This window comes from Propithecus coquereli, unplaced genomic scaffold, assembly GCF_000956105.1.
Source record: "Propithecus coquereli isolate 6110/MARCELLA unplaced genomic scaffold, Pcoq_1.0 Scaffold140, whole genome shotgun sequence".
Lineage (NCBI taxonomy): Eukaryota > Metazoa > Chordata > Mammalia > Primates > Indriidae > Propithecus > Propithecus coquereli.
The window spans coordinates 4064238-4077990 of record NW_012138303.1 but is presented as its reverse complement, the minus strand read 5'-3'; the positions used below and the strand labels follow the sequence as shown (position 1 = coordinate 4077990).

Below are 13753 nucleotides of genomic sequence, written 5' to 3'. Positions count from 1 at the left end.
CCTTATTAGTTCTTTGTTAGGCAACTTTTCTAGATTGGTTTCTAATAGTAGCAAGAGGGAAAATCTTTTCTTCCATCTTTTCTAGAATAAATATTTTCTGATTACTTCATCTACAAGAGTAAAGTGAATATTGAAAATGCCAAAGTGAGCTTCAGCCATTTATAGGAATTATCTAAAGAAGGCAGTCATCCATTATTTTTTCCCATGATTATATTGCCTGAGAGTAGTATCTGCATTAGTCTCTTAGATTTTTATGTCCAAATGATAAAAATCAATTTTTTTAATTTTTAAAAAGTAAAATCTTAAATGACTCAACATTTGATTAGATTTTATCTAAGGATGAGATTAAATTAGCAATCTCAGATTCTCAACATATATTTGACCTTATCTATTGTTAATGAAACTTGCCTACAAGCAGGGCTACATGTTGCAAAGCTTATATGGAGCAGTAAAACTATTTATAAATCCAGACACCTTTACAAAGACCATTTCCTTGGTCTCACTTATTTAAGCCTGCAAAACTATCAGTTGTAAGGAACTGAGGGAAGTAAACACATGAATGTACTCCAACTTCTAGGCTTTTCTGAACATTATGTGATTGAAAAGCAGCCAAAAGTTTAATGCAGACTGAGAATTGCTGACATTTCAATGGAGAGAATGAGACTCAGAATGGCAAATAATGTTCCAGACATTGACCTGTGAGCCTGGTCTCCACCCCACTATTAATGCCACAACTGCCCTGTTTTTGAGAGGGAAGGAATTATCTGGTTAAAAACTGAATCTGTAGGACAACCTGTCTCTCCTGAGGCAGCTGCCTTACTCTAATTCTTGCTTAGCCCAGTTTCCCAAATTCAGCAGAGAAGAGCACTTCCAACTCCCACCCTCTTTAAGTCAGCATCCTGTGGAGCCATTTCTATACAACCAAGGCCTCATTCATTCCTTTATACAAAAAAAAATATTTATTGTGTGCCAAGCACTGGGAATTCAGCAGTGAAAAAAACAGATAAAAATGCCTGCCCTTAGGGAACTGATGTTCCAGTGTGATTACTTCTAGGAATGTGCTTGAGTCGAACTGCGTTTCAGGAGTGGATGTGTCTGAGAAGCCTCAGGAGTTTGGGGGCTGGGGGGGGCGGCGGGAGAGGCTAACCTGTTTCTGTGCCCTCCAACAGGCTTTATTACCTGAGCAGGGGTGGTCGGGGAGTGTCTTAATCTGTTTTGTGTTGCTATAAAAGAATACCCGAGGCTGGGTAATTTATTAAAAAAAAGGCTTGTTTAGCTCACAGTTCTGTAGGCTATACAAAAAGCATGGTGCCTGCATCTGCATCTGGTGATGGCCTCAGGCTGTTTCCACTTAGGGAGGGCAAAGGGGAGTTGCTGTGTGCAGAGATCACATGGCGAGAGAGGAAGCAGGGGAAATAGAGGGGAGGTGCGAGACTCCTTATAACAACCAGCTCTTGAGGGAACTAATAAATTGAGAACTCACTCACCCCTGAGGGAGGGCATTAATCTATCCATGTTGGATCTGCCTCTATGACCCATACACCTCCCACACTGGGGATCAAATCCCAAAATGAAGTTTGGGGGAAACAAATATACAAACCATAGCGGGGAGAGACACTTCCTCCTATTAAAAAAACCAAAAACCATGCAGAGTTGATTTCAGAGTTATACAAACTATTATACTTTCTGACTATATATATATATAAGAAAATTCAGTTTATCACACTTCATTCAATTTGTTGTGTATTCCAGTTCAATGCCATGTCAGATCTCATTAATTTTAACCTATTGATAATTGTTCTAGCCTTCGAATAACTTTTTCTGAATATATGTGGTATTGTGTGACAACCGTCCAAAATACTTTAGGATTCCATTTTATGAGTAAAAAGTATACTAGACTTTTTAATAGGTAGAGAGTAATTTGGTGGTATCAGTCCTCTTTTAAGGTTCCTTCATGCTATAGAATTTTTTTTTTTTTTTTTTTTTGCTAATTTCATTTATTTTCCACAAAAGAGAGAGGCATCAAGTACATATTGGGAAAAGGGAGCTTCCAATTTTAAAGGTAAAATCCTAGGTGTCTGCCAGACAGCGTACTCCCAAAATGCAGCAAAATTAAATGCAGTACTTCAGATAAGGTCTGACCAGCCAGAAAAACAGTAGAAATTCAGGGCCTCTGATTTATTCTTATTTGATGTTTTATCTTATCTCTTTAAATTTAGTATTCCAGCCTGTTGAACACATTTTCAAATTTGATCTCACCCATTAAAAGGGCACTGTTTAATTTTTCAGTTCACCCACAGATACAAATATTATGCAGAAAAGAGCTAAGGCCAGACTTGGTCCTGGAGTGTGATCTTCAGCCAGCGCTGATGGCCCAGGTCCCGCCCCAGCCCCTCTGCCTGGAGCGTCTGCAGGTGCAGATTCTCCACCAATTGCCTGACTTTACAAGCAGGGTTAATTAATAGGACTGGGTGCTGCTTTTCTCCTAAATGTGAAAACTAATTATTTAACGTCGTAGTGTTGCTCATAGCGAAATAGTAATACTTCAATACTTCTATACAATTAAATCTTTTTTTTTTCAGAGTATTACAGGGATACAAACGTTTTGGTTACATGTATTGCTTTTGTATAGTTTGAGTAAATGTTATAAGTGTGCCTATCACCCAGATAGTGCGCATTGTACCTGTTAGGTATGGATTTACCCAGCCTTTCCTCCCACCTCCCCCCTGTTTGATTTCTCAACGGAAATCTCTTTATTTCCATATGTGCATGTAAGTGTTGATTAGTTAGTTCCTGTTTAATAGGGAGTACATGTGGTGTTTGGTTTTCCATTCTTGTGATACTTCATTTAGAAGAATGGTCTCCAGTTCCATCCAGGTTGTTACAAAAGGTATTAGTTCCCCATTTTTTATGGCTGAGTAGTGCACCATGGTATACATACACCACATTTTATTAATCCACTCATGTGTTGATGGGCACTTGGGTTGATTCCACATCTTTGTGATTGTGAACTGTGCTGCAGTAAACATTCGAATGCAAGTGTCTTTTTTATAAAATGACTTTTTTCCCTTTGGGTAAATGCCTAATAGTGGAATTGCTAGATCAAATAGTAGGTCTACTTTTAGTTCTTTGAGGTATCTCCATACTGCTTTCCATAGAGGTTGTACTAGTTTGCAGTCCCACCAACAGTGTATAAGTGTTCCTTTCTCTCCACATCCACACCAGCATGTGTTATTTTGGGACTTTTTGATAAAAGCCATTCCCACTGGAGTTAGGTGATAGCTCATTGTGGTTTTGATTTGCATTTCCCTGATGATTAGAGACATTGAGCATTTTTTCATATGGTTATTGGCCATTAGTCTTTCTTCTTTTGCAAATCTTCTGTCTTTTTCCGACTTTTTAAGGGTGTTGTTTGATTTTTTTCTTGCTGTTTTGCTTGAGTTCTTTATCGATTCTGGTTATTAGCCCTTTACCACAGGGGTCCCCAACCTATGGTGAGTTGTATAATTATTTCATTATATATTACAATAATAATAATAGAAATAAAGTGCACAATAAATATAATGTGCCTGAATCATCCCCGCCTCCCCAGTCAGTGGAAAAATTGTTTTCCATCGCTTGAAGCTCGGACTTGGGGTGGGGGGGGGCAAGGGCAACATACATAACCTAAACATCTGTACCCCCATAATATGCTGAAATAAAAAAAAAAAATTGTCTTCCATGAAAAGGGTCCCTGGTGCCAAAAAGGTTGGGGACCACTGCAATCGTATGTCTCGTGGTCTAGACTTCTGCTTCAGTGATTTTTAGATTAGAAGCTGAGCCTGCCCAACACAATGGGCAGGAATATTGCAGAGAAAACCATTTTGATGCTGTGAGAAGAATGTATAATTCCCATACATCGATTTTAAATGCAGTCAAAGAGAAGAAAGAGTGCTCTGTAGCCCGGTAGCAGTAACTGCAGAGGCTTGGTCCTTAATCTGCCTTCAGAGTGGCTATTTCATAGGTCCTGGATGTTATAGGGAAGTGCTTCTGAACATCGGTTCAGTTTTTAGGGGTCTCACATTTCAGATTGTGACATAAAACAGTTTTCTACTGCTTGGTGCCAGTGAGTGAATTATAAGAAGAAGAAAAGTGACTGGCCATACCTGGTGTTGGCCCATGACCCCAGGCTAAAACTCCAAACTGTGTTTTAGGACAACGAATCAGGTTCCAGGTCTAGATCACTCAGCTTTCAGAATGAATTTTACCCCCAACTCGGTCTTCTCATGGGCCTCTTTGTTGCTACACACACCTTGAGTTCGCTTGTTTTCTGTTTTTGAGGCACTAAGTGTAATTACATAATCAGATGTTAACTTGGTAGTCTGGAAACTCAATTTGAAGAAAATAAGTAATAATTTTTTTAGTCATATTCTTTTTAATGATGTTTCAGGAGCTATTTGAGATCAATGAAATGTTACTCTTTCATGTGATCTAATGAAGAAACCTCCCACAGTTGTGGGCTGCATTCTCATGGAAAGAGTAGCCACGTCCAGAGAAAAGCAAATCTAAAATCATTAGTCTTTGAACAGCTGTGGAATTAGCCAGATTTCCTGAAATAGTCTGTCAAAAGACCTAGGGGAGCAAACCTTGAGAGAAAGTAGGAACTTGACCTAATATATAGCTTAGACCTAGGTGGTATAGGCTACTAAATTTCCCAGGGGATAAATTTCATCTTGTCACCTTTAAAAGAGCCATTATTATGGTTATGAATTCAAAAGATAAACTTGAGGTTGAAAGAAATGACTTTGGCTGTGTTTCAGATACAAGGTCTTAACAGGGTATTGCCTAAAATTGTATTTGAGGATATGAGAAATTCTTTGCTGCTACCACCATTTCTGGAACTATTCTGGGATGGCACAACCAGCAAGGATGAGAAGACAGCCTTCTCAGCACTGAAGGCTGTGTTCTCTATTTCTCCTTGTCTTCTGGGTGCCAGGCACTGTGCTAGCTCTGGGTATGTAGTGGTGGACAAAACAGACAAGCTCCCTGTCTTTATGGAGCCAGTGGTCTAGTGAAGGAGACACATATTACTAAACAAGCAAATAAACCAATGTTTAATTATGCATCATAACAGGAGCTATGAAGGAAAAGAACTGACATGACGTGGGGGTGAGTTTTTGGTCATAAGAGAAGGCCTCTCTGAGGAAATGCATTTGTTTGATGTTTTACCGATGTTTTAAATGTAATTCTGCTTTTGCAGCACTCGAGTATGCTGGGTAAGGGAAGAAACCTCATTTTCTTCTATAATTCCTCGCAGTTTCTTAAGACACTCAGTGAATGTTGACTGACAATTTTGTGGATCCATCATATGGTGTCCATCTTCCTTTAGACAACCGTCTCCCTGTCTGGGTTTGGGTACAGAATCTAAATGTTTGTAAGAGTCTGTAACAGTGCGTGGCCATTACAGAGTTTGTAATCAGTGCTCACATAATTGTTGAATGAATGAATGAATGAATGAATGAAGTTTACAAACTGAGTTTGGTTTCTCTGTTAAAGTGTTCTCCCAGGGATCTGCTGGAACCAGAGACCTCTTTTCCCATCATGCCTATCCTTCTTAATACAGGTTTATACAGGTTAATACAGGTTTCCCCAACATTCTCTCCCCAAGAGTGATACCGTGTGGTCACAGGGTTCCATCTGTCTTTTGTCTGAAGATAACTCTTAAATCTACAGGTTCTAGCCCTGTTTTCTCCTGCCAAGTGTCAGTCCTCACCCCTATTTTCTACGGCTTTCCAGTCCTCTCCACTGAAATGTCTTGCTGGAAGCTCAGGCATGTGGCGCAACTCTTCCTCCTTGGCCCCCTTTGGTCTTGATTTGGAGGTCATCTCAGAGACGCCTCCCCTGAGCCCTGCATCTAAAACTGCAATCTGCTGTCTGACCCCAGCCCACACACTCACTCTTTGGACCACCTTCCCTGCTTTGTTTTTCTCCATAGCACCTAAGTCAGCATTCTGTATACTTATTTATTTATTTTCTTTCTCTACCCTTTCGCTCTCTCCTTTTATAAGAATTAAACTCTTTAGGTGCAGTGCTCATGCCTGTTGTCCCAGCTACTCAGGAGGCTGAGGCAGGAGGATCACTTGAGCCCAGGAGTTCAAGACCAGCCTGGCTATTTAGCGAGACCCCCATCTCTGAAAACATAAAAATAATTTTTTTAAAAAAATATTAAACTCTGTGAGGGGAGGGATTTTTTTCTGTTTTATTCATTACTGTATTCCCAGTGCCTGGCACATGGTAGGAATTCATTAAATGTTTGATGAATTAATATATAATATTTAGACATACTGTGTATGTTACATATTGTAATGCTTCTATTGCATTAGAAGACAGGTGCTTGCACTGACATACACTGTCACTGTGAGTACAACAAATACAGACTGATCCAAGTGTGTCCTGATGGGGACTCAGATACCAAGAGTGTCTTTGCCATAGGTGATGTGATTTTCTGAAATGATAAATAATTATTGGTTGAGGTCAGAAAAGGACAATACTCCCAGCATAGCAGAATGGTTATAAGAATGGATTCTGAACCCACACTACTTAGGTTTGAATCTCCTGCTCTGTCATTTGCCATCTGAGTAGCTACTCGTACCTAATTGTATGAGATACAGGACAGTTGTGTGGGACTGTCCCTGTACATTGCAGAATGACCAGCATTCCTGGCCCCTGCTCGCTAAATTTTAGTAATGCCCTTCAATCATCATGACCACTAAAAGTGCCCCTGAGGGTCTGTAGATTTTATATACACTTGTTCTAGGTCCACACACTTGTTTTGTGACATCGTTATAGATCATCTAACTAGGTAAGCTCTCTTTCTCATCTAAATCCCATTGCTCAGTGTCCATCACACCCTTATACTAGTTAATAAATTCTGGTTTGTGTTACAGTTGAGTGTGTGATATCCCCCCTTCCTTCCCTCCTGCCTTTGGACACGCTCCATCCTAGATCTCTGCTGTCAGAGAAACTCTGTTTTTAATTGCTCTCCACAAAGGGCATACATGGCGGTTGCTAGGAGCTCTTTGCTCCCTGCATGTGTTCTCCGTTATGCTTCCAGAAAGATTCTTCAAATTGGAAGCACTTACTGTGTTTCCATCTACACTGTGACTGTTATTTATTCCCTCAGTGTTCTTCCCAGCTGATGAGTGAGAGGTTCTAGTTTTACCACCTGCCTCAGTTTCACCCCACCCCAATTTTTGCCAGGCATTTCTTAAGGAGCTTCTTTTCTATAAGTATTAACATTATTCATTTAAATGGAACATTTTTAAATTGGTTATAAGGAAAAAGATCAACATTGTAGTTCTCATGGAAGGTTTCTTGGAAGTGGGCCTTAAAAGATAAATAGAATTGAACTGGGTAGGAAAGCGCAGAAAAGTTGTTGTTGTTGTTGTTTGCTAAGCCGAAGAAAAAATACTAGCAGAGATGCAACGCATAGCATGTTGGGATGGTCAAAACCAGGACTCAGGTTGAAAACTGGAGATGAGATTGGCATAGTGGAGTTAGCTTATAGAAGTTCTTAGAAGCCACAGTAGAAATGAGATATTTTACCACTTCCTTGTTCTTTGTATTCCCATCTCCCTTGTTTTTCTGTTTGTTTTGGTTGAAGATGTCTCTTGTGGTCCCTCAATCAGTGATACTTATCTACCTTCCATGCCCCCACACGCACTTACCCCACACCCCAATGGGTTCAGGCACAGATACAACAGCACTGCCTGTCACCAGCCTAGCTTACACAGAGCAAGCTATGTCTTGTTAGGATTAGTGTCTAATTCTGAATAGCAATCTTTTATTATATATGCTTCTCTGCAAAGCACTAGTGAAGTCTTGTCACTTTTTAAAATGAAACCTTATGTAAAATTTTTGGATATTTAATTCTGTTTATGGTCAATGTTCTGGTTTGTGTGTTAGTCATCTCTCAGCTAACAGTCTCTTGGCAGGCCATGCTTAATTCAGTTGTTGTGTGTTTTCAGGCTGTTCAGAATTCCACGTTGCTTAGAGTTTTTCCACCTCCAATGTCCGGACACTTTTTCCTGGCTTTCCCAACCCTTCCGACCATTCAGAATCACATTTTAGTGCTGATGTTTGAAGCCATTTCTTTTTCTTTTTATTTGCCTGATTAATTTCAAACTCGAAGTAATCATATTTTATACCTTTTTCCTGACCCAGATCAGTATTTCATCTCATTCTGTTTAACTTCAGAAGGCCCAGAACATAAGATTTATACCAATTTGTGCAGGACCCAAATGTGTGCTGACAGAAGAGAAAGAGTGAACTTTTAACATTTTCACTCCAGTACTGTTCCTTTTGGTTCTATTTTTCCCAAATAGGCATGGGGTTTTTTTCATTAAGTACACATCTACAAAAATGGTTTAGCAGTCTTTCTACATACCTCAGCTCTCACAACTCCCTAATCTAATGTTGGCCATGTTCCCTCTTGTCAGAAAACCCATGACTTTACTGCTTTCTCTTCACTGGAGCCCCGCACATTGACATGGTCCTTAATGAGCATGTGCAGTCCATCCTCGGCCTCTCACGTCCCTGTGTTTTCCTTCAGAGGCCCTTCCTCTCCTTCTCATCGAAGCCACCAGAGTCTTCAGGTTCTATCTCCCCAATTAGAACCTGCTCTGATATTTTTTATTCACACTGAGGGACAAATTGGAGGCAACAGTTGAAGGTGTTGTCCTTCCCAGGGGTGGTCACTTTTTAGCAGAATTCAAAGCCTTAAAGAATAACAAACTTCATCTGCTGCCATTAAGAGGAGTTTTGGAGCCTCTCTGCTGCTCTTGGACGGGTGTAGTGTATAAAGATGCCCAGCAGCCCAGGAGAGGGGCCTGCAAAGATGAAGCGTTATCATGAGCTGTTTCCCAGTTTGTCCTCCTTTAATTAAAATAATTAGAACCTCATCAGTAATGGTGAGATCGCCTGCCCATGGGGGTTAGTACTGAAACACCCAAAGAACCCTTTTATAAAGTCCTGCAGAGAGGACTAAAGAATGTTGCTGTAGCTCCTTTAAGTATTCGTTAGAGGTGTTGGGTTTGTTGGGACTCTTAATGGCATGTCACTCCAAATGTTAAAGTATCCGGCCTATCATTCAGTAGAGGCTTCCTGAATTCAGCTTCAGGCATTCATATCCTATCTGATAGTCTTCTTCTGGAAATGCTGATAGTTTCATGGGCCTAGAACTTACTACAGGGCGTGAAGAACAAAACCCATTTTAAAGCCACCTAGACCAAATCTAACCTCTCTTTTCGGTTGAGCTTCAGATGACAATGCCATTGCAACCGTGGCTCACAACTCTAAGGTTTTGGAATCAGTCACAGCTTTAGCTTTCCCTCAAAGAACCTGAGTTTACATTCCTAAGTTTTCCATCACTTCTTAATATTTACGGTACTAAAGAACTCCAGATATCAGTTAAATCCATAGCAGACACATGGGCTGTAATGACTTCTGCAGGTGGTTTGAGCTATATTAGAGAACCTAGTCTTGATCTTAAACTGTCATCTGGATTCTGAGTTAATCCAGGAAACCAGTTAAAATTAGTAATGTGTATTGCATGTCTCTGATACATGTGTTTTCCATTATTTGGTCTTCTGTGCCACAGTGCACGCACACACACATATACACACACACACACACACACACACACACACACAAAATCCTTCAGTTTTTCTAAAATGAGGAGAGAGGGACTACAGTTCCAAAAGGAAATGACTGGTATGGCACCTTGAAATCTGAACTTAGTCACGTGTTCTGAGTAAAATGACTGCAAACATATTAGCAGGATTTTTTTCTTCCATCTCCTACTTTTTGGAAAACACTTTAAGAAGATACATTGGCTAACTTATAGTCATTGAAATTTAATTCTCTAAAGATACGAAAATGATTTGCTACTCATTGCAATGCAGCAGGACCTATAAAATTGGAGTTAAGCTTCCATAACATAGTCTTAAAGAATAGGTAGGGTTAGTTAATACACAGCAGCAACCAGCTGTTCTTCATCTCTGGTAAGACTGGGAAAGAAGGAAATTGGCTCCAACTGTAATAGAAGAGATTTACAAGACTTGTAATGGGAAATTTATCATCAATGGAGACTATTTTAAACATTGGAACAGATAAGTTACCAATAGAAGTGGATGAATGATGTTTTCCATTGGATTTAAAATAGAATATATCATCTACTCAAAGCACTTAAAACTGATAGATTAGATCTGCCTGGTAATTTTTAACTTTTGGGGGCACTCATAGACCTCATTGAGAATGTGATGGACCCTTTTTCCAAAAAAATGCACACACAAATAAAACTTCACAGCAGATTTCAAGGAACTTAAAAAGTTAAAAACACAATTTCAAGGAACTTAAAAACTCTCTAAAGTCTGTAAATTTGAGCCTAATTTAGGACACCATGGACTAGACGTTCTCCAAAAGTCTTTTCTAGCTTCCCAAGTGACAAGTTCCATGGCTCAGTTTTCCCAAACATGACAATGGAATCTGATGATCAAATGTCACACTTTGCATTTTCTTCTCCAGATTTATGCTTGACATACACAGCAGCAAAGTAAAAAGAAAGCATAATAGAATAGAAAGAATTCTGCTTTTGAATTCAGTTCTTTGTCCTAGAGGAGCCACATGTCTAATTTTAAAACTCGCTGGTTGGCTCTGTGTCATCATCATCATAGAAAGGCAATACAGAACTATGTCATCAGCAATCTGTTCCCCACCCTACACCCAGCTCCAGATTCACAGATGTTAGCGCAGCCTCAGACGCCATGTTAACTACCCAGCATTCTTCCAAGTTCACACAGCTAGCTGTATTGCTGTGATTGTTTAGCTGGGCTTGAAAAATATTATCTATTTATAATCTCTCATCAGTTTTATGCCCATTTCATTGACTACACGTTGGAACATGACCACCCAGGATTACAAATTAGGGAGTAATTTGGTCCTCTCCCTAAAATAAAGAGCTTTCATCCTTTTAAGAAGAAAGAATGAAATATAGTACGTGTCTGTGTATTTTAAACTCATGACAGTGAGTTACCCCATATGTGGTAAATATGATTCTACATGGTTTTCCTGTTCCCTTCTAAATACCCGCTAGTTTACCTGCAGGTTCTATAGCACTCTCTTTAATTCCATATTGGAATTGTACTTGTCTCTTTATACCTGGAATCAGGAACTCCGGAAATAAAGATTACCTCAATATGAAGGGGAAATGCTAGTGATCTCTGGGAAACAGCATAATTGTCAGATGTCTATAATTTGTCGTCAGTCTTCACTGTGTTATAGCAAGTGTTACTGTGGGTGGTTCCGAGGACAAACCGAGGGGCACACGGAGAGTCGGAGAATCAAGGTTTATTCGCTGGCAGGCTCAGAGGGGTCTCGCCACCAAATTCTGAGCCCCGTCTACCCAGGTTTTTTCTCTTTTATTAGGTTGGGGTGGTCCGAGGGGTGGGGTCTCAGGTGGCTGATGCAATTGCAAAAGCCAGGATAGGTTAGTGTTAGGTTGATGAGGGTCTTCTGAGGGGTGGGGTCTCAGATGGCTGATTACAATTGGTAAACGTAATTGCAGAAGCCAGGTAATAGATGGGGGGCTTCCTTATCAACTGTACCTTAAGCTCCTAAGACAAATTCTTAACTTCACAGCTGGGAGTATCTTAACGAAGTTAGAAATATTACTGATGAATAGGAGCTAAGCAGACTTGGCCAAGGTCTCCTTATCATTCACCTGCTATGTTGGTCCTTTCGACAATGGTTTCTTCCCATTTATTCTTCCCTGTGCTCCCCACAAAAAACCCCTTCTGTTCCACTTGCCTCAGCCATGGTAATACACTGCATGGAAAGCATATAAGACATACAACGTCTATGGACAGATACTCTGTAGTGTTACCTCTGGCTGTTGCTTGAGCCCTTATTAGTCAATGAAGATTGTTCGGTAACTAGAACTGGGGAGAGGACAGGCCATCCTAGCACCCAGCCATGCTGTAGCTCTGCTTAGTGACTGATAAAGTCCCTCGGCACCCTTGAAAGTTCACTGACAGTTCACACCATTAAAGCACATTTCTGTCTTTCTGGGACTGAAGTTCGAGGCAGAGATGCACATTCTGTTGAATATTTATCCTTTGCGTCTATTGCTTTTTGCAGACAATGTGATCAATGGGCAGGATTACGAAGTGATGATGCAGATTGACTGTCAGGTGATGGACACCAGGATCCTCCACATCAAAAGCTCATCAGTTCCTCCCTACCTCCGAGATCAGCAGAGGAATCAAACCAACACCTTCTTTGGTTCCCCTCCAGCAGCCACGGAGGCAACCCATGTTGTCAGCACCATCCCTGAGTCGTTACAGTAGTACCTGTGGCTATGTTGGCAAACTAAGAGCGGTACCCCGCCAAACCGAAGAGCGGGTGAGAGAAGTGCTGCTTTTTCTGCCTTCTTGGTGACAGGTAGAGAACTGCCTTGTGCTAGAATTCAAGGGGGAAAGAGAGAAAAAAAGCTGCTGCTCCGTTTTTGACCATCTACCCACCTACTTGGAAAGCACTGAGATTTAGACACAAGAAAACAGCATTTCTTCAGTGGCAAATGTAACCCTGCATCCTCCAGTGTTACCTATTGTACCTCTCTAAACCGCTACACCCTTTGTATTTGTTTTGTGTTTAAATAGTGATCTTCTTTCAAATAAGATCCACCTCCCCTTTCTGCCACTTTACTTATTGATGCAGTAAAGTGAATTTTATTTAAAGCTATCCAGTGCACAGATGTTTAGATGGTTTCCACTGATTGGATTTTTCATTCATTTAATGCAAACCCATTCTGGATATTGTGCTTATTTGAGAAGACAGATTTCAAAACCATAACAGCCAAAAACACTCTAAAAAGAGACAAAACAATTTGGAGCCTTAGGTAAAAGGGAAAACCCCCAATTGGTAAAGTTTATCTTTTCTTGGGATTTGTGGTTCACACCTGAACGAATAACTGTGTTGAGGGTTGGAGCGGGTAGCAAACTGATGAGAATGAAATGGAAGGGAAGGGTTAATGGAGTTTTAAGAGAAGAGATAGCTCCATTAATACATGTGTTTAAAAAATTGAAAGTTTGGTGCAATTATAGTTTAACTCCACAGTTACTGCTTGAGGACTCTAGACCACAAAGTATTAGCACACATACATAAGTCTTCTCTTTACTAATATGGTGCAGGGCCTCATGGACCACAGGACAGATCCTTCATTTTCACTGTGAGTCCCCACCCCACCACATATCTTCTGTTAATATGATACCAAATTCAGCTGAGGACCATGGACTTCAGGCTGAAGCACGGCAAAAGCTTTTTCTTTTGAGAATTAATACGTATTTATTCCTTAAAGCAATACAGACAGGCAAGCTTGGATTCCTGCTGAGGGAGTGCACCCCATAATATGGCAATAATTTTCAGTTTCTTCAGTAAAAAGACAAGGAATTAACTCTTGTCCTCCCACGGTAAAACAAAAAGAAAAAAAATACGTTTGTATTTTACTGTACTTTGCCTACTTTCTTCACCATAGTAGACAAATTATGTTTCATTTGATGATTTCACAGAAGTGGATCTCAGGTAGTGATATCCTCTGCGATCTCTCCCTTCAGTTTCTAAAGTGAGTCTTCCTCCCTGTCTTTCTACAAAATTTTTCAATTGCTCAGTAGAACTCATTCTACAAACACTGCTTCTTATCTCAACAGACTTGCCTTTG

At 40.2% G+C, this 13753-nt stretch overlaps 1 protein-coding gene across 1 annotated transcript in view; it reads left to right on the top strand.

Annotated features, from left to right (window-relative positions):
* ATF6 (activating transcription factor 6) overlaps positions 1-12738 on the top strand; it is a 246077-nt gene extending 233339 nt beyond the window's left edge. The window contains exon 12 of the mRNA XM_012639511.1: positions 12175-12738. Within this exon, the coding sequence (XP_012494965.1) occupies positions 12175-12383 (209 nt within the window). The 3' untranslated portion in view covers positions 12384-12738. The remainder of the gene's footprint in view (positions 1-12174) is intronic.
* Positions 12739-13753: the final 1015 nt, after the last annotated feature.